Source organism: Felis catus, chromosome A1 (assembly GCF_018350175.1).
Source record: "Felis catus isolate Fca126 chromosome A1, F.catus_Fca126_mat1.0, whole genome shotgun sequence".
NCBI lineage: Eukaryota > Metazoa > Chordata > Mammalia > Carnivora > Felidae > Felis > Felis catus.
In genome coordinates, this window is record NC_058368.1 from 128,771,992 (window position 1) to 128,794,776 (window position 22,785).

A 22,785-nucleotide genomic window follows, 5' to 3' on the forward strand; every position below is an offset into this window, starting at 1 on the left:
GAAGAATGTGGTAGAGGCAGACACTTCTGACTCAAGCGTAGGCCAGTTGTGTGGCCCTGAGCTAGTGCTCTGAGCCTCACTGGTCTTAGGTGTATTTAATTTAAAATGTCCACTAGAGGGGCGCCTGGGTGGCGCAGTCGGTTAAGCGTCCGACTTCAGCCAGGTCATGATCTCGCGGTCTGTGAGTTCGAGCCCCGCGTCAGGCTCTGGGCTGATGGCTCAGAGCCTGGAGCCTGTTTCCGATTCTGTGTCTCCCTCTCTCTCTGCCCCTCCCCCGTTCATGCTCTGTCTCTCTCTGTCCCAAAAATAAATAAACGTTGAAAAAAAATTAAAAAAAAAATGTCCACTAGACATCCAAATGAAGACATCAGTTAAATAATTGGATAGTCTATAATGCTGGAGGTTGGAAAGTAGTCAGGCCTAGAAGTATACATTTGAGATTTTTCAGCTTATATAGGCAGTATTTAAACTGATCAGATTGGAAAAGATTACTTAGGCAGAAGAGTATAGAAAAAGGGGTGAACCTAGAATTGAGTCCTGACGCCCTTCTGTATTGGGAGGTTTAGGTGAGAAGGAGCTAACACTTTGATACACGATATTTGGGTATTTTACAGACATCTCAAAGCCAGTGTGTCTAAAACAGAATTCCTCTTCTTCTCTCTTTGCTCCCACAGTTAATGGCATTTTCCGTCATCACTGTGTCGTCGTCAGAGACTGGAGTCTGGTTCACTTCCAGACTAGTTCACCTGGTCTGGTTCACCTCCACATCCTTGGTGACCAAGACCTTTCTCATTCTGAATATTTTAATAATCGATCTTTTCTTCTCCATCTGACTACCCTTGTCTTGGTTCCTGCCATAATGACTTTTCAGTTGCCTTTCTGCAGTAACATCCTATCTGATTTCTCTATTCCCATCTTGCCTCCCTCCAGTCTATTTTTTACAATTGCCAAAGTCATTTTTTTTAATATGGTATAAACATGTAAGTCTCCAGCTATCGTTGCCAGATTTTGCAAATAAAAATACAGGCCCCTCATGAAATTTCAGTTTCAAGCAAACAATGAATAATTATAGGGGTAAGTATATCCCATGCAATATTTAAGAATTATGTATACAAAAAAATTATTTATTGTTTATTTGAATTTCAGATTAACTGAGCATTTTCCTCTCGTATCTGGAAATCCTACTCTTGTTTCACAGTCAAAATATTTCACCATGGCTTTCAGGATAAAAGCTAAATGTCCCAATATTGCGTTATAAGAGTCAGAATATTCTCACTCCTGCATGCCATATGAACTGTTTGCAGTGTTCTGAATTGGCTGCATTGCTTCATTCCTCTATACCTCTGACAATGTACTTAGCTCTTCCCAGCATGCCTCCTCTCTTCTCAGTTCTCTGGCTCACTCCTGTTGTTAAGACTCACACATCACGCCCTCTGGGAAGTCATTTCTAACCCCCTCCTCCTCACTCTGTGGATACTGACAGGAACACCAGCTTTCTTTTTGCAGTCCCATAACAGTCGTTGCTTAATATTATCACGGAATTTATCATATTATAATTTAATTAATTTTTAACCTCTCTTCCTTAGATTGTGAGTTCCTTGAGTTTGGGCTAACAGTTGTGTCTTCTAACTCTGTCCTCCGCACAGAGTGGGCTCTCAATATCTAAATGAAACCAGCAAACGAGTGAATGAGGACATAGGAAAGAACCCGTAAGCGTTAGCCACAAAATTGACCATTGGTGTTCCCTATCTTGACTCCTGCATAAGCCAGCAGCTTCCTTTGTATATCTTCCTCTCTCAACCCTCAAGTAAGCTCCTTAAGAGTAGAAGCCAGGTTTTGTTCTCTGTAACCCCAGGCCCTTGAATTATAGGTGTTCATATATATTTATTGAGTGAAAGAAAGAATGAAAAACAGCTGAATGAATGATGTATCTTGCAGGGCCACAGGTTTATTGTCCCTTGCATCAAAGGACAGTACCTCTGCATTAGGTCCTGGGGAAGGTAACCTCCCTCCATGGTTATCACATGTTTGATTCTGTAGTGCAGACCATAAAGGTGGAGCTGCGGGCTTCTCTAACTCTCTCTTTCTCAGCTCCTTTCCTTCCCTCCCTCAACCTAGGAGAGAACTCTTTTCTCCCTACAGCAGCCAGCGTATAACAGCTCAATACGTGTTAGCAATCGTTCACAGATGGAGCCTCCTCTTTTCTCCTGGGCTCCAGCCTCTGCCATTTTTCTCCCACGCTAGGAGCCTAGGCCTGAAAAGCCCTGGAGACCTGACATTGCTTCTCTCTCAGGGATAATGGGCTTCCCCTCTTCTCACACAAGGGAGCAAGGTTTTCTTTGTCTCCCACCAGGGCAGTGCAATTAAATAGGACTAAAGTTAAGGGACTCTAATTATTTTTTTTATTAATGTTTAACTGCTAAATTTCTTTTTCAGTTAAGTAATTGTATCTGTATGCTCAAAGGTCTTTTTTTCCATAGCAATGAAAATTCATTTATTTTATTAAAACAATACCACCTGCAAAACTATTAATGACGAGCTCTGTGATTAGTTCATTCTAGTAACATTTTGAGATTTAATAACTAATCTGGCTCAAGCTCAAAGACAGAAAACTCAATGCCAGAAATTCCCAGCCAGCAAGGAATATAAACAAATCTTGCAATTGTCCTCTCAAATAACAAGAATCATTGAGATCCACTTCTTGCAATTAGAAATGTTTTTTAAAAACGCAGGAGAAAAGTTCAAGAAAGCATGTCAAAACAACACAACTCAGTCTGCATTTTCATTATTGTAATTGATCAAAGTCTGTTTGCAATAGATTTGAATGTGAATAAATTAAATGTGACATTGATTTGGCAGAGGCACACTAGTGATTGGCAAGAACACATAACACGAGCAGCTTCTGCTGCAGGAGAACTTGCTTGGTTGTTGTTTCATTTGAATAGATTTCTTAGCAATGTGGTGCTATCATACTAACCTAAGCTTTGTCATCTATTTACCCTTTTGGTTTCTGATCCCATCCAGCCAAGAACCAATCATTTTTTATTACTAATCTAAATGCCTTGGGTCTGAATACAGAGTACCTTTTGGTGACCTATGTACCTCCCTGCTTTTTTTCTCTTCTCTCTTTTATATATTGAAAAGGGGTGATCTAATAAGTTATTATTTCATCCTGGCAGTTCAACTTGTAGAACTAGAAAATGTAGTTTAAATCAACAATCTAGCAATATTTTCAAGCTTAGACATTGCTATTGCATTTGTTAGGTCTGAATTATAAGTATGTTACAAAAATGATGCTGTAAAAAGGATATTCAGCTTAGAACATTTTGAAATAGTTGTACGCCAAATTCCTGTTATAATTATGTTGATTGTGAGGAGGGGGAAGTAGCATATTCTGGAAGGCTACTTTCTGGATGAGACCATTTTATAGGAATCAAATGTGTAAGATTTGGGGACCTGGAACATACTGTCTGCCAGATTTTCACTTACAGCGTATTTACTAAATCTTTTGTCTTCTTCAAAATATTTTTCTAAGGCTGACTCAAAGGCAATATACTCATACTTTTAAAGTTTTAATATTCATTCATCTAAAAAATACTTAGTATGTATAGTTTCAAGTATGGAAAGAAATTAATGGAGCTGTCAAAGTCAAATGTATTTATATTATATATAGCACATGTGTGGCAAGAGTTGAAAAAAATGTAGGGATTGGGGAGATGTAGTTAGCAATTTAAATATTTTAGAAAGTTGATCTCTTTCTAAGACCAAAACTTACATTCAATGTTTATCTTATGTGCACTTTGAAAAGTATATGCCTAGATCCAGTAGTTATTAAAGTTATATTTACATTAAGCTTTTTGCCACAAATATATTACTAATTTACAATTTCAAATTAACACTTTTAAAGACTTTAATTTCCTTTTTTGGTATGTAACATGATCATTATGAAATAGCCATGCTTTTATTCCCACAGAAGACTTAAAAAAAAATCTAGTTACATGGCCAGTTTTATCATTATCTGTAAGACTGACTCCTGTGTCTTTGCTTGCTCTTGAATAGAACAAACCTTCTAAGAACTGTTTCATTTACTTTAAACTGTATTTAGATTTCATCTTGAGATGGGTTTTGTGCTTCAGTTTGAACATAGTTATATATGGTGTACTTGGAATTCACAAGTACTTGAAACCAAATGGAGACCATTTATAAATGATAAACTCCAGAGAAGCGTGGAACCAGAGCATCAAAGAAGAAATGGGTTATAATAGGTATATATGTATTGTGCCTGCCTTTTTTCCTAGCTGGATTCATAGCACTTTTAAAATAAACATTATATTTCCCTAATAAAAGACTTACCATTAGCTCTATTCCATTTCCAGATCCATCTATATGAAACTTATCAAATAATTTTGAAATCTATTATCATGGAATTTTATATTTAACATGCATATGACACCATCAGCATTGTATATATATTTAGAGAGTTTTACTAAAGCACTCCTTTATAGAAGAATTCTCAGTTGAAATAGGGCTAGGGGATTAGATCTCGAATTATATCATTCACTTTTATTCATACATATGGCACCTACAAAGGAATTTAAAAATACAAGTGATATTTTTATACATCTTAAATTAGTAGTAATGGGTAATTTGTACCTTGCTTACTAGGTATATGTGTAAAAACAGGTCGCACTCCTAAGATGTTTTTGAATGTATGTTCAGATCTGTATCCACATATTCAATTCCATTTAATAATGTAGACTCAGAATTGTTTATTTCCACACCTCTGGTCCAAGTGTGGACCCAGAGATGCAGAATGATGTAGATATCTGAAAAATCTTTGGGTAACCTTTTTTTAGCTCACTTGGATATTTCTCAGCCCTTCTTTCCCCAGTACTTGTTGAATAACCTAAACTTTCTTGTAGCCAGGATAACTTCATCAGGGATCACCTATGGTCAGCTCTCTCCCTTCTCTCAGATACAAGAGTGCAATTGCAGGGTTCAAGTTGACATTGCGGTTTCCTTAATCTCTCCCAAGGCATCATCACAGAGGCCTCTAGTCCTAGCCTGCCATTTATTTTACCTCGTTTTTATATCCAATATGCCATTCTGTTACCTAACACTTCCCACAGGTATAATTGTATATTAAAGCTGATTTCTTCACTATCTTGGAAAATTCATGTATACTAGAATTTGCCTAAGACACTGTATGATTGGAGTGGGATTATATCCTGGGTATGGTTTATGAGTGAACTGTAAGTCACCTTGTTAGTAGATTGCCTTGTCAAGTTTTTTGTCTGTATCTTATTAATTAAAAGAAATTTTCAGTCTTTTTTCATTACCACACTTAGCAATTTGCAATACTGAGTACAGTAGTCCAGCTCACAAAAGAGCTCTTAAGCAGAGTTTAGCAAAGAAGTGACACTGAAAAGGGCTTCAACTACATCCTTTCTGGGCTTGAGTTCACATCACCTAATTAATGAATGGTATGCAATTAATAACCATTAACTTGACTATGCTACAAAAACAGGGATGAGCTTTTTAAAGGCATCCAGAGCCTTTCCTTTTTCTTTTTTTAAAAGTACACATTTTTTTTAATATTTATTTTTGAGAGAGAGAGACAGCACAAGCAAGGGATGGGCAGAGAGTGAGAGTGGGGATACAGTATCTAAAGTGGGCTCTGCACTGACAGCCACAAGCCTGATGCAGGGCTCAAACTCATGAACTGTACGATCATGACCTGAGCCGAACTTGGACGCTCAACCAACTGAGCCACCCAGGCACCCCAAGCCTTTCCTTTTTTTTTTTTAAAGTCTTTTCAGTGTAATCCTTCACAAACAATAGTAATGCACAATATACATAGAAAAATACATGAATTCAAACATTGAAAGCTTTTTACAACTGAATTTGTTTCTTTTCCCATTGTCAAGGCTCTTTTATAAAAGATAATTTGCTCTAACTGAATACCCTGCTGCCTGTAGAAATGAGTGAGATTGTCAGAGAGTAGTCATTCATTAACAATATATTTAGAGAAAGTTCTGAAATAACAGATTTTGATATAGCTCATGCCTTGTGGAGTATGGGTTCTTCCTCTTCTTCCTTGAGATTAGTTAAAAATTATATCCTTTGGAACTTCATTCCAGGGGACTCTTGGATGTGACCCTCTCAGAATGGGGTTGACCCCATGCATCACTTTCTGATTGTCAGCTCCACTGGGCTCAGCCTCAGATGGAGGAGGGCCATTGTTGATATACTGCTTCAAATCCCAGGTCAGGGAAGCGCAGTCAATGGTATAAGATATGGAAGGCTTGGTGGACAGACACTCTTTGTTGGATGGGAATAGAGAGGGAATGAAGCATTGTCTGCCTCCCACCTAATGGTATTTATTAATTTAAGGGCTGCATGCTTCTGTGCCTTCAGGCTGTCCTGCTTATCAATTTAGTGGTAACTGGTATCTTTGCAAGCCTTGAGAAGTTGTTTTTATGAGGGTACAATCATGATAAGCCTCAAAATCTATAGCAATAGTTTCATGAACAGTGTGATGATGCTCTTCATGTGCTCAAGGAATTTATAGTGGGTGACATAAAGTTCGAGGGCACCAAGCACCTAACAGGGTGTCTACAAAACTAACATTTTTCCATACAATGATGTCTTCCATTCTGGTCATTTCTGTCACTATTCCTTCATTTATGTAGGTTCACGTTTTCATCTGTATCATTTTCCTTCAACCTGAAGTACTTTCTTTAATGTTTCTTGTAGTAGGGGGTTGTGATAAATTCAGCCTTTGTCTGAAAATGTTATTTTGCCTATATTTTTTAAGGATATTTTCACTTGATAAAGAATTTTAAGTTGACAGTTTTGTTATCTTTCAGCACATCCATTGTTTTATACCTTGTATTCTTTCTGATAAGAACTCAGTAGTATTTATTTTAGTTTCTTCTGTAAATAAATCTTTTTTTTTTCCTGTAGCTGATTTTAAGATTTTCTCTTTACCATTAGTTTTTAGCAACTTGATTTTGATGTGCTTTGGTTTTGTATTTCTCCTGCTTGTAGTTTTTTTGTTTTGTTTTGTTTTGTAGATTTGTTTTATTGATTTGGAATATTTTTACTCATTATTTCCACCCCTTTCTGTCTCTTCTCTGTGACTCCACTTACATGTATGTTAGACTGCTTGATATTGTCCCACAGCTCACTGAGGCTCTAGTTCAGCTTTTAAGTTTTTTTCTCTCTCTTGCATCAGTTTGGAGTTTCCACTGCCTTGTTTTCAAAGTTATTGTTCTTTTCTTCTGCAGTGTCAAATTTGCTGTTGGGCAAGTCCATCATATTTTTCACCTAATATATTTTTCACCTGTATAAGTTCCACTTGGTTCTTTTTAATAGTTTCTATTTTTCACTTTATGTTCACTTTTATGTCTTAGAATGTATTTATAGTAGCTGTGATAAAGTCTTTGTATTTACCACCTAATTAATGAACAATTTCTATCATGTTTGGGTCTGTTTCTGTTGACTGGCATGATCACACTTTCCTTCTTCACTTCTTGATTGGATGATGAACATTGAAATAATGTATTGCTTACTGTCTGGGTTTTCTTGTCCTCCTTTTAAAAATGTTGAGTTTTGTTTTGGAGTACTTGAAATTACATGTTAATCAGCCCAAACTTTTAGAGGCTTATTTTTAAGTTTTGTTAGGGTTGATCTAGCAGTGGTATCAAAATAGGAGCTTCTACAATGATGAAAATGTTTTATATTTGCTCTTTCCACTTGAAATGCGTCTAGTGCAATTGAGGAACTGGATTTATTTTATTTTAAATAATTTAGATAACAGTGTGTGGCTAGTGGCTATTGTATGGTCCAATGCATGTGTAGAGTCACCTCTGCTCTCATGCCAACTTATCCTTACTCCTAAAGAGTGATCTTTGATCTTTCAGAATTGTTTATATATACCGAATGCCCTGTGTGTTCAGTGAGGCATCTCTGGCTGATTAGAACTTGAATGTCTTTTAGTCTCAGGCATCTCAAGCAGTTGTTCAGTTTATAGCTCCTAGTATTTACTCTTTAACCAGAAATTGACCTTGCTGGCCCTGTATTATCTCACCCTACCCTCATATAGCTTAATACTCAGCTGTACACTCAAGTGGTTTTTAGATTTCTAGATTTCTAGAACTTTTTCTGTGTATATTCTGGTATTCTGCCTCACAAATTCTGGCCTCCTCAGAATCCATAAACAACATCTCTCTAGCACAACAAGACCACCAAATTCTGCTTGGGTTCCCCCACTCTGTGCAGAACCCCATAATATGCTTGGAAGAAAGCTCAGGTAATACAGCACTTACCTCATTTGTTTCCCTTCTCTCAGGGAGCACCATACTGTACTACCACTTGTTTAATATCTGAAAAGTTTAGTATTTTTTGTCTGGATTTCTAGTTGTTTATGGCAGAAAGACTAGTGTGGTACCAGTTACTCTATCTTGTTCTCAAGCCAGTAGACTGTGTTTTACGAACACCTCTATTCTCAACCCAGTGATAATTGTTGCTGCCTTTGTTGGAAGCTGTAACACATTAAAATGTTGAAGATTTTTCAACCCAGCAAAATCACAGATTCTGTCTATTTATTCTTCATAAGAATAGCAACTGATTTGGGGATTCTGCTATTTACAAAATTTCCACAACAAATAGTTATTCAATGTTTGTTACAAAATAGTTAAAATTTTAAGTACTTACTTAAACAGGGTATAAGTATTGAAGAAACTTTATTTCTTCTCTGAGATGAGAAAGAAGGTGAATATAAATTTGGTACATTTATGTGTTTAATAAAATGGAATAAATAATCCACCTGTTGAGCCACTATTTAAAGTCCACTGCTTAAGGAAGATGGCGGCGTAGGAGGACGCTGGGCTCACCGTGTCCTGCAGATCACTTAGATTCCACCCACACCTGCCTAAATAACCCAGAAAACCTCCAGAAGACTAGCAGAACGGATTCTCCAGAGCCAAGCGCAGACGAGAGGCCCACAGAAGAGGATAGGAAGGGCGGAGAGGTTGTGTGCGCTACACGGACTGGAGGGAGGGAGCCCGGTCAGAGGGGCAGCCCGCCGGCCAAGCAGAGCCCACCAGTCTGGCTTGCAAAAGAGGAGGGGCCGGTCGGAGTGTGTTTGGACAGCAAACGGGACTTAACATCTGGAGGTTATAAGATAACAGCTCTGCTCGGAGAGGGAGGGCTGAAGGACAACGGGAGGGAAAGTTGCTGAGCCCTGGGAGGACAGAGCTCAGTTTGGTGGGGAACAAAGGCACTCGCCAGCGCCATCTCCCTCGCCCATCCCCCAGCCAAAATCCCAAAGGGAACCAGTTCCTGCCAGGGAACTTGCTTGCACCTCGCAAACACCCAACGCTGTGCTTCTGTGGATCCATCCCTCTGGCGGGCCTGACTCCCTCCCAGTGCTGCAGGGCCACTCCCGAAGTGGATCTTCCAAGGAAAAGCGAGCTGAGCCTACCCCTCCCACCCCCGTGCACCTTGCCAATCCACCCCAGCTAATACGCCAGATCCCCAGCACCACAAGCCTGGCAGTGTGCAAGTAGCCCAGATGGGCCACACCACCCCACAGTGAATCCCACCCCTAGGAGAGGGAAAGAGAAGGCACACACCAGTCTGACCATGGCCCCAGCGGTGGGCTGGGAGAAGACATCGGGTCTGACTGGGTCCCGCCCACCACCTCAAGTTATTCAAGACAGCACAGGGGAAGTGCCCCGCAGTGCCACACCACTCCAGGGACTATCCAAAATGACAAAATGAAAGAATTCCCCTCAAAAAAATGTCCAGGAAATAACAACAGCTAATGAACTGATCAAAAACGATTTAAACAATATAACAGAAAATGAATTTAGAATAAGAGTAGTAAAATTAATTGCTGGGCTTGAAAACAGTATAAAGGACAGCAGAGAATCTATTGCTACAGAGATCTAGGGACTAAGGAACAGCCAAGAGGAGCTAAAAATTGCTATTAATGAGCTGCAAAATAAAATGGAGATGACCACAGCTCGGATTGAAGAGGCAGAGGAGAGAATAGGCGAAGTAGAAGATAAAATTATGGAAAAAGAGGGGCGCCTGGGTGGCACAGTCGGTTAAGCGTCCGACTTCAGCCAGGTCACGATCTCGCGGTCTGTGAGTTCGAGCCCCGCGTCAGGCTCTGGGCTGTTGGCTCAGAGCCTGGAGCCTGTTTCCGATTCTGTGTCTCCCTCTCTCTCTGCCCCTCCCCTGTTCATGCTCTGTCTCCCTCTGTCCCAAAAATAAATAAACGTTGAAAAAAAAATTATGGAAAAAGAAGAAGCTGAGAAAAAGAGATTAAAAAATCCAGGAGTATGAGGGGAAAATTAGAGAACTAAGTGATGCACTAAAGAGAAATAATCTACGCATAATTGGTATTCCAGAGGAGGAAGAGAGAGGGAAAGGTGCTGAAGGTGTACTTGAAGAAATCATAGCTGAGAACTTCCCTGATCTGGGGAAGGAAAAAGGCATTGAAATCCAAGAGGCACAGAGAACTCCCTTCAGACATAACTTGAATCGACCTTCCGCACGACATATCATAGTGAAACTGGCAAAATACAAGGATAAAGAGAAAATTCTGAAAGCAGCTAGGGATAAACGTGCTCTAACATATAAAGGGAGACCTATGAGACTCGTGACCGATCTCTCTACTGAAACTTGGCAGGCCAGAAAGGAATGGCATGAAATCTTCAATGTGATGAACAGAAAAATATGCAGCCGAGAATCCTTTATCCAGCAAGTTTGTCATTTAGAATAGAAGGAGAGATAAAGATCTTCCCAAACAAACAAAAACTGAAGGAATTCATCACCACTAAACCAGCGCTACAAGAGATCCTAAGGGGGATCCTGTGAGACAAAGTACCAGAGACACCGCTACAAGCGTGAAACCTATGGACATCACAATGACTCTAAACCCATATCTTTCTATAATAACACTGAACATAAATGGACTAAATGCGCCACCAAAACACATAGGGTATCAGAATGGATAAAAAAAACAAGACCCATCTATTTGCTGTCTATAAGAGACTCATTTTAGACCTTCAGATTGAAAGTGAGGGGATGGAGAACTATTTATCATGGTACTGGAAGTCAAAAGAAAGCTGGAGTAGCCATACTTATATCAGACAAATTAGACTTTAAATTAAAGGCTGTAACAAGAGATGAAGAAGGGCATTATATAATAATTACAGGGTCTATCCATCAAGAAGAACTAACAATTATAAATATCTATGTGCCGAATACAGGAGCCCCCAAATATATAAAACAATTACAAACATAAGCAACCTTATTGACAAGAATGTGGAAATTGCAGGGGACTTTAATACCCCACTTACAACAATGGAGAGATCATCTAGACACATGGTCAATAAAGAAACAAGGGCCCTGAATGATACATTGGATCAGGGGACTTGATCCCCTGATTTAGAACTCTGCATCCCAAAGCAACAGAATATACTTTCTTCTTGAGTGCACATGGAACATTCTCCAAGATAGATCACATACTGGGTCACAAAAGAGCCCTTCATAAGTATACAAGAATTGAGATCATACCATGCATACTTTCAGACCACAATGCTATGAAGCTTGAAATCAACCACAGGAAAAAGTCTGGAAAACCTCCAAAAGCATGGAGGTTAAAGAACACCCTACTAACGAATGAGTGGGTCAACCAGGCAATTAGAGAAGACATTAAAAAATATATGGAAACAAACAAAAATGAAAATACAACAATCCAAATGCTTTGGTATGCAGTGAAGGCAGTCCTGAGAGGAAAATACATTGCAATCCAGGCCTATCTCAAGAAACAAGAAAAATCCCAAATACAAAATCTGGGGTGTCTTTGCTGCTCTGCTTCTATTTCCTTTAGGTGTAAAGGAAATAGAAGCAGAAGGAAATAGAAGGAAATAGAAGCAGAGCAGCAAAGACACCCCAAACCCAGCAGAAGAAGAGAAATAATAAAGATCAGAGCAGAAATAAACAATATAGAATCTAAAAAAACTGTAGAGCAGATCAATGAAACCAAGAGTTGGTTTTTTGAAAAAATAAACAAAATTGATAAACCTCTAGCCAGGCTTCTCAAAAAGAAAAGGGAGATGACCCAAATAGATAAAATCATGAATGAAAATGGAATTATTACAACCAATCCCTCAGAAATACAAGCAATTATCAGGGAATACTATGAAAAATTATATGCCAACAAACTGGACAACCTGGAAGAAATGGACAAATTCCTAAACACCCACACACTTCCAAAACTCAAACTGGAGGAAATAGAAAACTTGAACAGACCTATAACCAGCAAAGAAATTGAATCAGTTATCAAAAATCTCCCAACAAATAAGAGTCCAGGACCAGATGGCTTCCCTGGGGAATTCTACCAGACATTTAAAGCAGAGATAATACCTATCCTTCTCAAGCTATTCCAAGAAATAGAAAGGGAAGGAAAACTTCCAGACTCATTCTATGAAGCCAGTATAACTTTGATTCCTAAACCAGACAGAGACCCAGTAAAAAAAGAAAACGACAGGCCAATATCCCTGATGAATATGGATGCAAAAATTCTCAATAAGATACTAGCAAATCGAATTCAACACCTTATAAAAAGAATTATTAACCATGATCAAGTGGGATTCATTCCTGGGATGCAGGGCTGGTTCAACATTCGCAAATCAATCAACGTGATACATCACATTAATAAAAGAAAAGATAAGAACCATATGATCCTGTCAATCGATGCAGAAAAAGCATTTGACAAAATTCAGCATCCTTTCTTGATAAAAACCCTCGAGAAAGTCGGGATAGAAGGAACATACTTAAACATCATAAAAGCCATTTATGAAAAGCCCACAGCTAATATCATCCTCAATGGGGAAAAACTGAGAGCTTTCCCCCTGAGATCAGGAACATGACAGGGATGTCCATTCTCACTGCTGTTGTTTAACATAGTGTTGGAAATGCTAGCATCAGCAATCAGATAGTAAAAGGAAATCAAAGGCATCAAAATTGGCAAAGATGAAGTCAAGCTTTCACTTTTTGCAGATGACATGATATTATACATGGAAAATCCGATAGACTCCACCAAAAGTCTGCTAGAACTGATACAGGAATGCAGCAAAGTTGCAGGATACAAAATCAATGTACAGAAATCACTTGCATTCCTATACACTACTAATGAAGCAACAGAAAGACAAATAAAGAAACTGATCCCATTCACAATTGCACCAAGAAGCATAAAATACCTAGGAATAAATCTAACCAAAGATGTAAAAGATCTGTGTGCTGAAAACTATAGAAAGCTTATGAAGGAAATTGAAGAAGATATAAAGAAATGGAAAAACATTCCATGCTCATGGGTTGGAAGAATAAATATTATTAAAATGTCAATACTACCCAAAGCTATCTACACATTCAATGCAATCCCAATCAAAATTGCACCAGCATTCTTCTCGAAGCTAGAACAAGCAATCCTAAAATTCATATGGAATCATAAAAGGCCCTGAATAGCCAAAGTAATTTTGAAGAAGAAGACCAAAGCAGGAGGCATCACAATCCCAGACATTAGCCTCTACTACAAAGCTGTAATCATCAAGACAGCATGGTATTGGCACAAAAACAGACACATAGACCAATGGAATAGAATAGAAACTCCAGAACTAGACCCACAAAAGTATGGCCAACTAATATTTGACAAAGCAGTAAAGAATATCCAATGGAAAAAAGACAGTCTCTTTAACAAATGGTGCTGGGAGAACTGGACAGCAACATGCAGAAGGTTGAAACTAGACCACTTTCTCACACCATTCACAAAAATAAACTCAAAATGGATAAAGGACCTGAATGTGAGACAGGAAACCATCAAAACCCTAGAGGAGAAAGCAGGAAAAGACCTCTCTTACATCAGCTGCAGCAATCTCTTACTCGACACATCCCCAAAGGCAAGGGAATTAAAAGCAAACGTGAATTACTGGGACCTTATGAAGCTAAAATGCTTCTGCACAGCAAAGGAAACAACCAACAAAACTAAAAGGCAACCAATAGGATGGGAAAAGATATTTGCAAATGACATATTGGATAAAGGGCTAGTATCCAAAATCTATAAAGAGCTCACCAAACTTCACACCCGAAAAACAAATAACCCAGTGAAGAAATGGGCAGAAAACGTGAATAGACACTTCTCTAAAGAAGACATCCGGATGGCCAACAGGCACATGAAAAGATGCTCAACGTCGCTCCTCATCAGGGAAATACAAATCAAAACCACACTCAGATATCACCTTACACCAGTCAGAGTGGCCAAAATGAACAAATCAGGAGACTATAGATGCTGGAGAGGATGTGGAGAAACGGGAACCCTCTTGCACTGTTGGTGGGAATGCAAACTGGTGCAGCCACTCTGGAAAACAGCGTGGAGGTTCCTCAAAAAATTAAAAATAGACCTACCTTATGACCCAGCAGTAGCACTGCTAGGAATTTACCCAAGGGACACAGGAGTGCTGATGCATAGAGGCACTTGTACCCCAATGTTTATAGCAGCACTCTCAACAATAGCCAAATTGTGGAAAGAGCCTAAATGTCCATCTACTGATGAATGGATAAAGAAATTGTGGTTTATATACACAATGGAGTACTACGTGGCAATGAGAAAGAATGAAATATGGCCCTTTGTAGCAACGTCGATGGAACTGGAGAGTGTGATGCTAAGTGAAATAAGCCATTCAGAGAAAGACAGATACCATATGTTTTCACTCTTATGTGGATCCTGAGAAACTTAACAGAATCCCATGAGGGAGGGGAAGAAAAAAAAAAGGTTAGAGTGGAAGAGAGCCAAAGCATAAGAGACTCTTAAAAACTGAGGATAAGTTTTGGGATGAGCACTGGGTGTTGTATGGAAACCAATTTGTCAATAAATTTCATATATTAAAAAAAAATAAAAATAAAAAAATAATAATAAAAAAAAACTGAGGATAAACTGAGGGTTGATGGGGGGTGGGAGGAAGGGGAGGGTGGGTGATGGGTGTTGAAGAGGGCATCTTTTGGGATGAGCACTGGGTGTTGTATGGAAACCAATTTGACAATAAGTTTCATATATTATAAATAAATAAATAAATAAATAAATAAATAAATAAATAAATAAATAAATAAAGTGATTTAAAAAAAAAAAGTCCACTGTTTAAAAAGTCACCTGTACCCTCTTCTATTGTCTTATCATTGCCCAGCAGTCCATTCTTGTGCAGTCCTTAGAACAGCCCATTGAAGAAGACAGCATTGTTGTCTTCATTTTACACATGAGGAAACTGAAACACAGAGAGGTTAAGCAACACTGATGGGGTCACATAGCTAGTACATGGCCAAACTGGCATTTATATGCAGGTAGTCTTGCTTCAGAGCCCATGGTCTTTTTTTTTTTTTTTTTCATGTTTTTATTTAAATTGTAGTTAACATGCAGTACAGTATTGGATTCAGGAGCAGAATTCAGTGATTCATCACTTACATACAACACCCAGTAGAGCCCATGGTCTTAACCACAAACTTTCAGAAAGCCTATCAATGTGAACAGTATACAGATGAGTACTTGACATGTAAATATTTATATATACACAGTCACTTCATTCCCATTTTCAGATAAACTGAGATTGAAAAAAGTTAAGTGACCTTCTTGGTGTCCCAGCTAGTAAGAGGTATTTTGGCATTGCAACTGTGTTTCAGGGACAGCGAATGTGTGGATGGTCATCAGGGTGCTATTTTTTTAAATGAAAATGTGTAATATTGGAGACAACAGTAGGTCTGCTCATTAAGTAAATTGTGGTACAATGCAAGTGAAACAACTATCTTTTTTTATGTTGAAAAATACTGTCAGGGGAGAAAACCAGCAAATAGGGGTGCCTGGTTAAGCACCTGGCTCAGGTCTTGATCTCACGGTTTGTGAGTTTGAGCCCCATGTCAGGCTCTGTGCTGACAGCTCAGAGCCTGGAGCCTGCTCTTGATTCTGTGTCTCCCCCTCTCTCTGTCCCTCCCATGCTCATGCTCGGTCTCTCTCTGACTCTCAATAATAAATAAATGTTAAAAATAATAATTTTTTTAAAAAGCAGCAAATAAAAGGATTTTTTTAAACATATAAACATTTATCTGAAGGAAGACCTGTTTGCTCTTGGTTTATCTCTACACATTGAAACAAACATACTGTTTTTATTGATGAACATATTGAGACGTAAGGTGTTGTTCAAAAGAAATATAAGGAGGAATTCTTATTTTATGGTAATTTCTACTGTAAAATAGGCTTTATTAAAAATGATGTTTATCTTTAAGTGCACAAATTCCTATTTTTTCTACCTAAGTACTTTCATTTTATCTATTACAAATATTTACAAAACTAGATTTCCTTTCATACATGATTTATGTTCTGTTTAATTTTCCTGGAAGCCGTTAGGAGGGGTCTGGTAACAATTAGTTTTTTAAAAAAGAAAAAAGAAGTAAATTCTTTTCTAGGAGAAATTATAATCTCCATGTTTTTCAACTCTGAAATTTTTAATCTATCTTCATAGGTTAAAATAATTAATGTATTCATATTGGCTTTTTGTTTGCCTAGATGGCTGTTGTTGGCAGTTACCAAACTGATTTGGTAGAGTAATGGTGAATGAAGAGAAATGTGAAAACAGAGCAAAAGAAAGAACAGCTCTCTGCCCTCAGTTTTCCTTTATGCAGAAGCTAGAGGCTTATGCCAGCTGGAAGACTGCAGCAGTAGAGCTGAAGTAAATAAAGCAGGTATGGGCAGCTTCAGGCCATGTGACTGATCCTCTTAAACCAAAACCAAACAAGCTGCATAGGAACTTCTCAGTAGCGTTTTGCTACCTGTGGTTGGTTAATAGTGTAAGTTCAACCCTGTCCCGTAGCTTTCATTCTGCTCCAAGAACTTCCATGAAGACACAGTAGGTCACAGAGGGTACTAAAGTGTATGGAGATGTGGAAAAGTATTTTTGTCTACTTCCAGTATCTCCAGTATCATATTGAGAGATTTCCTTTTTTTTTTTATTTTTTTTTAATTTTTTAATGTTTATTTTTTTTTTAATTTTTTTTTTCAACGTTTATTTATTTTTGCGACAGAGAGAGACAGAGCATGAACGGGGGAGGGGCAGAGAGAGAGGGAGACACAGAATCGGAAACAGGCTCCAGGCTCCGAGCCATCAGCCCAGAGCCCGACGCGGGGCTCGAACTCACGGACCGCGAGATCGTGACCTGGCTGAAGTCGGACGCTTAACCGACTGCGCCACCCAGGCCCCCCTAATGTTTATTTTTGAGAAAGAGAGAGAGAGAGAGAGAGAGAGACACCGAGTTTGGGTGGGGGAGGGGCAAAGAGGGAGACAGAATCCCAAGCAGGCTCCAGGCTTTGAGCTCCCAGCACAGAGCCTGATGCGGGGCTCGAACTCACAAACCCCAAGATCATGACCTGAGCCGAAGTCGGACGCTTAGCCTACTGAGCCACCTAGGCACCCCAAGGGAGAAATTTTCTTTGTGATGCATCGTCACTTCACCTGAGAATTCAACAGGATGCTTAAAAATCTGACTACTCTTGGGGCACCTGGGTGGCTTAGTGGTTAAGCATCCAACTTTGGCTCGGGTCATGATCCTGCAGTTTGTGTGTCCGAAACTCACGGCAGGCTCTGCGCTGACAGCTCAGAGCCTGAAGCCTGCTTTGGATTTTGTGTGTCTGTCTCTCTCTGTCCCTACCCTGCTCATGCTCTCAAAAAGAAACATTAAAAAAATTTTTGTGTGTGTGTGTGTGTGTGTGTGTGTGTGTGTGTGTGTACATCTCACATATTCTTTATCCATTCATCACTGGATGCTGCCACAAACATCACGGTGCATGTATCCCTTTGAATCTGTATTATTGTATCCTTAGGGTAAATAGGTAGTAGTGCAATTGTTGTATCATAGGATACTTCTATTTTTAACTTTTTGAGGAACCTCCATTCTGTTTTCCAGAGTAGCTGCACCAATTTGTTTTTGTCAGTGTTGTCAAATATTAGTTTCATTATCATTCAGTTTTTTTCATACATAACATATGTTAAGGAAAATTTTTTAAATACAGATAAGCAAAAAGAACTTTTAAAAATATTACCCATTTCAAAGGAATTAAGATAGAAGAGGAAGAAGGAATCAGTAAAGATAAAAGATGTAATGACTATATTTCATGTTTTTAAGACGCACATCTTTTCAAATTTTAACAACTCTGAAATGAGGATATGTAGAGTTTGCCCTTTTTAGTGGGATATGTAACAGTGATGCTTCTTAAATCTAAAATTCAGTGTTTCGATTGTATTCAATGAAATACAGTAATTTGGGGATATAGATCTTTCGAGGTAGAATAGCAACTCTTAGGGACTGAACTGCATTGTACAAATAGCTTGCACTGATTTGAGGAAGCATTTTTTTTGTTTTTTTATTTTTTTAAATGTACATCCAAATTAGTTAGCATATAGTGCAACAATGATTTCAGTAGATTCCTTAGTGCCCCTTACCCATTTAGCCCATCCCCTCTCCAACAACCCCTCCCATAACCCCCAGTTTGTTCTCCATATTTATGGGTCTCTTCTGTTTTGTCCCTCTCCCTGTTTTTTTATATTATTTTTGTTTCCCTTCCCTTATGTTCATCTGTTTTGTCTCTTAAAGTCCTTATAGGAGTGAAGTCATATGATTTTTGTCTTTCTTTGACTAATTTCACTTAGCATATTACTCTCCAGTTCCATCCGTGTAGTTGCAAATGGCAAGATTTCATTCTTTTGGATTGCCGAGTAATACTCCATTGTGTGTGTATGGATGGATAGATAGATAGATAGATAGATAGATAGATAGATAGATAGATAGATAGATAGATAGATAGATATAGATCTACCCCATCTTCTTTATCCATTCATCCATCGATGGACATTTGAGCTCTTTCCATACTTTGGCTATTGTGGATAGTGCTGCTATAAACATGGGGGTGCATGTGTCCCTTCAAAACAGCATACCTGTATCCCTTGGATAAATACCTAGCAGTGCAATTTCTGGGTTGTAGGGTAGTTCTATTTTCAGTTTTTTGAGGAACCTCCATACTGTTTTCCAGAGTGGCTGCACCAGCTTGCATTCCCAGAGGAAGCCTTTCTGAGAGTGCCTCTCTGCCACTGGTGTCTGGGGCATGCTAAACTCTGATTCCATCCTCCTCCTCCTCCTCACTGCCACACCACCCCAGAACAGAAAGGGACACAGATGGGACTTGGGTCTGGCGCTTTAGGGGGTGGCAGTAGCATCCATGCTTTAATTCCACAGAAAAATAGATTGGTAGGAGCATCTTTCTGAGGCCATTGTCACCTTCACTTCATCTCCAGCAGAAAGTGCAATCACTTATCAGTTGTGAGCCAGAATATAGCTGCTAAGCTTAAGATCTTTGAGAGAGTGACTTATGCTCTTGTGTAGTATTTCATGTTAAGTAGTTTCACTTCTTGGGTAGTAAATATTTTTATTTTATGGTCCTTCACACCTTATTATGGTATATGATGGCAGAGCTGTTTAATTCAAAGAACACTGGTATATTATCAGATAGTTTTTTTTTTCAACTTGCCCTGTGCCTATCTATGTATTATTTAAATGTAAAAGCAAGTATCATATATATACATTTTTATTGGCTTTTTTATTTTCATAAAACCTATTAGTTTTTATTTAGTTTCATAAAACCTAATTCTTCTAATTAGAAATTTAATAATTTCTTTCATTAATATATATATGCAGGAAATCCTAAAGAATGAAAAAAATAGAGAAGTCGTTAAAAGGAAAAGCCAAGACCTTTATGAAGAGGAAAAACTCCTTAGCAAAGAGAACGAAGAACTTTTGGCTCCACCAGTTCAGACTCAGATCAAAGGCCACGCCTCTGCTCCATACTTTGGAAAGGAAGAACCCTCAGTGGCTCCCACCAGCACTGGTAAAACCTTTCAACCAGGATCCTGGATGCCACAAGGCGGCAAGAACCCCAATCAATGAATGCACTGTGGTAATACTTCATTTGTATGTAACTTTTTAAACAATAAAATGAATAAAGATTACTTTATTTTCTGACTGTACAATAGTTCTCTATCCCAGTAAGCTTAGAATTCATTTTTAGTATGCATAAGAAATGTGAGGTTATGAACTATAGAAACCTTTTTTTCTTTAAGATTTTTAAGTTCTCTCTCCACCCAACGTGGAGCTCTTTTTGCACACTACTGACTGAGCCAGCCAGGTGCCCCTAAACCTGACTTCTTTTAGACTTAACTCCTTCATTTGCTTTAGTCATCATTCTGTTTATTAATGTGTCTGTTAAGATTGCTCCCTTGAGAAGGATCCTGTTAAGATTGCTCCTTTGAGAAGGATCCTGTCACTTTAAATGCTCAGTACATTTTGGATCCTTATGATCATTTAGGAGCCCTAACGTATATATCATGATAGAAATAAGGGTAGTTAGTGAGCTCTCCTAAATTACCCAATTAAAAAAAAAAAAAAGTGAGAAGACTGCTTGTAAGATTCTAAAGGATTAATAAAAAACATGATCTTGGATTATGTGAAGGCCAAGAAAATTTAGTTGAGAAATGGATATGAAAAAAAAAAAAAGGCCATGATGAGTGGATGAGACTAAAACTAGCTTATGGCAGGATTAAGGTTGGCGTTTGAAGTGAGGAATTAGGACCAATACAAGTAGCCAATCTATCGCAAAAGTCTTAAACAGAGAAATGGTACAACTGGAGTTCTAGGAGATTAAAAATTATCTTAAGAAAATGAAACATAGGGTTCTGAGCAATTCCAGTGACAGGAGGGATTCTAGTGGCTCGTATATTGAAGAAAAATGTAGACAGGTGATGTTAAAACACTCATTATCATACAAAAGTATTTTTCTAATGTTTATTTGTTTTGAGAAAGAGAGAGAGAGAGAAAGAAGATGAGTGGGAGATGGACAGAGAGGAGAGAGAGAAAATCCCAAGCAGGCTCCACCCTGTTAGCACAGAGCCCCTGGGGCTCAATCCCGTGAACCAGGAGATCATGACCTGAGCTACAACCAAGGGTCAGATGCCTAACAGACTGAGCCATGTAGGCTCATATATACCTTTTATTATACAAAAATATTTTTGAAGGGTCAAGTTTTCTGAAGTGCACAAACAAGTTTTTGTTGCTAATACAGAGTTCTTCTCTGTGTGTGGCATTATAATAGATGCTCAATAAATATGTACTGAATAAGTGATCCAAATTTCAGTGCTCTATAAGGAAATCCTTGGTTAAGTATTTTAACAGTGAATTCCTAAAAACACATAGGTTAATACTTTTATTTAATAGAAGGTAAAAAAATTTAATTGCTTAAGAAATAAATATCAGAAAAATACTTTATAAAATGTAATATTAAAACAAATAATCAAATGTAATTATGACATAGTTAATGAATACCACAAAAGCCACTTGGTGATAATACTAACATTCCAGCAACCCTGTTAATATGAGGTTAACCATTCTGTCTCTATATCATTACAAAGTAATGTTACATTTTACCATAGAGGCAAAAAAAGAACTAGCCACCACGCAGTATAAAGAGGTAAAATTTATAGTACAATTGATTATAATTAAGATGTTCTTGAGTCCTGGGTTACAAGAAAAACTGCAAATTTTCTAACATGCTAGAATACGTCTACTGCCAAATTCCTATTAGCTTATTAAATGTATTCCATACATATCTTTTTATAAACGTTTGCCTTGTAGTTTGTAAATATCTTAATGTTATGACAGAATTTACATTAACTTTAATTTTTATGTTTTCATTTTAAAAAACTTGTTTTATTAACGACAGAAAACAAACTGATGGTTACCAGAGGGGAGATGGGTGGGAGGACAGGTGAAATAAATAGGTGATGGGAATTAAGGAGGACAGTTGCTATGATAAGCACTGGGTGATGTATGGAAGTGCTGAATCACTATATTGTACGCCTGAAACTAATATCACACTGTATGTTAACATAACTAACTGGAATTTAAACAAAAACTTTAAAAAAATACAAAAAACTAGGGGAGGCATAAAATAAATAAATAAAATACTTGTTTCACATAAGCAGCAAAAGAAAATCTTAACCAGAAGTCCTTGTGGGAAAATACCTGAGTATGACACTGGCCCACCATTTTTGGTAGAGCACACTTTTTTTTAAAGATTTTATTTTTAAGTAATCTCACACCCAATGTTGGGCTTGAACTTACAACCCTGAGATCAAGAGTCACATGCTCCACTGAGTCAGCCAGGTGCCCCTGGAGCATGCACTTTTAAAGTGATTTCAAGGGGTGCCTGGGTGGCTTAGTCGGTTAAGCGTCCAACTTCAGCTCAGGTCATGATCTCACAGTCCCTGAGTTCGAGCCCCACGTCGGGGTCTGTGACGACAGCTCAGAGCCTGGAGCCTGCTTCAGATTCTGTGTCTCCCTCTCTCTGACGCTCCCCCGTTCATGCCCTGTCTCTCAAAAATAAATAAACATTAAAATAAATAAGGTGATTTCAAGAAGTGGAAATGACAGTTCTAGTAATACATCCAGACTCTTCCTCAAGACTAACATTTTTTGGATATCTGGTGGCACTGTTAGATGGCAAGGGAACAGAGCTGTATGTCCTACATAAAAACTGAACCTAAAAACCTTGGCCTAATTTAAATTACCTTTCTATGCAATCTTTTCTATATTTGGCTTTTATGCCAGACACATGCAAAGCAG

General features: G+C 38.3%; 1 protein-coding gene across 1 annotated transcript in view; it reads left to right on the forward strand.

The window, feature by feature from the left end:
• NDUFAF2 (NADH:ubiquinone oxidoreductase complex assembly factor 2) overlaps window positions 1-20,135 on the forward strand; it is a 172,001-nt gene extending 151,866 nt beyond the window's left edge. Inside the window, exon 4 of the mRNA XM_019838168.3 lies at window positions 19,807-20,135. Coding sequence (XP_019693727.2) covers window positions 19,807-20,055 — 249 coding nt within the window. The 3' untranslated portion in view covers window positions 20,056-20,135. The remainder of the gene's footprint in view (window positions 1-19,806) is intronic.
• The last annotated feature ends 2,650 nt before the right edge of the window (window positions 20,136-22,785 follow it).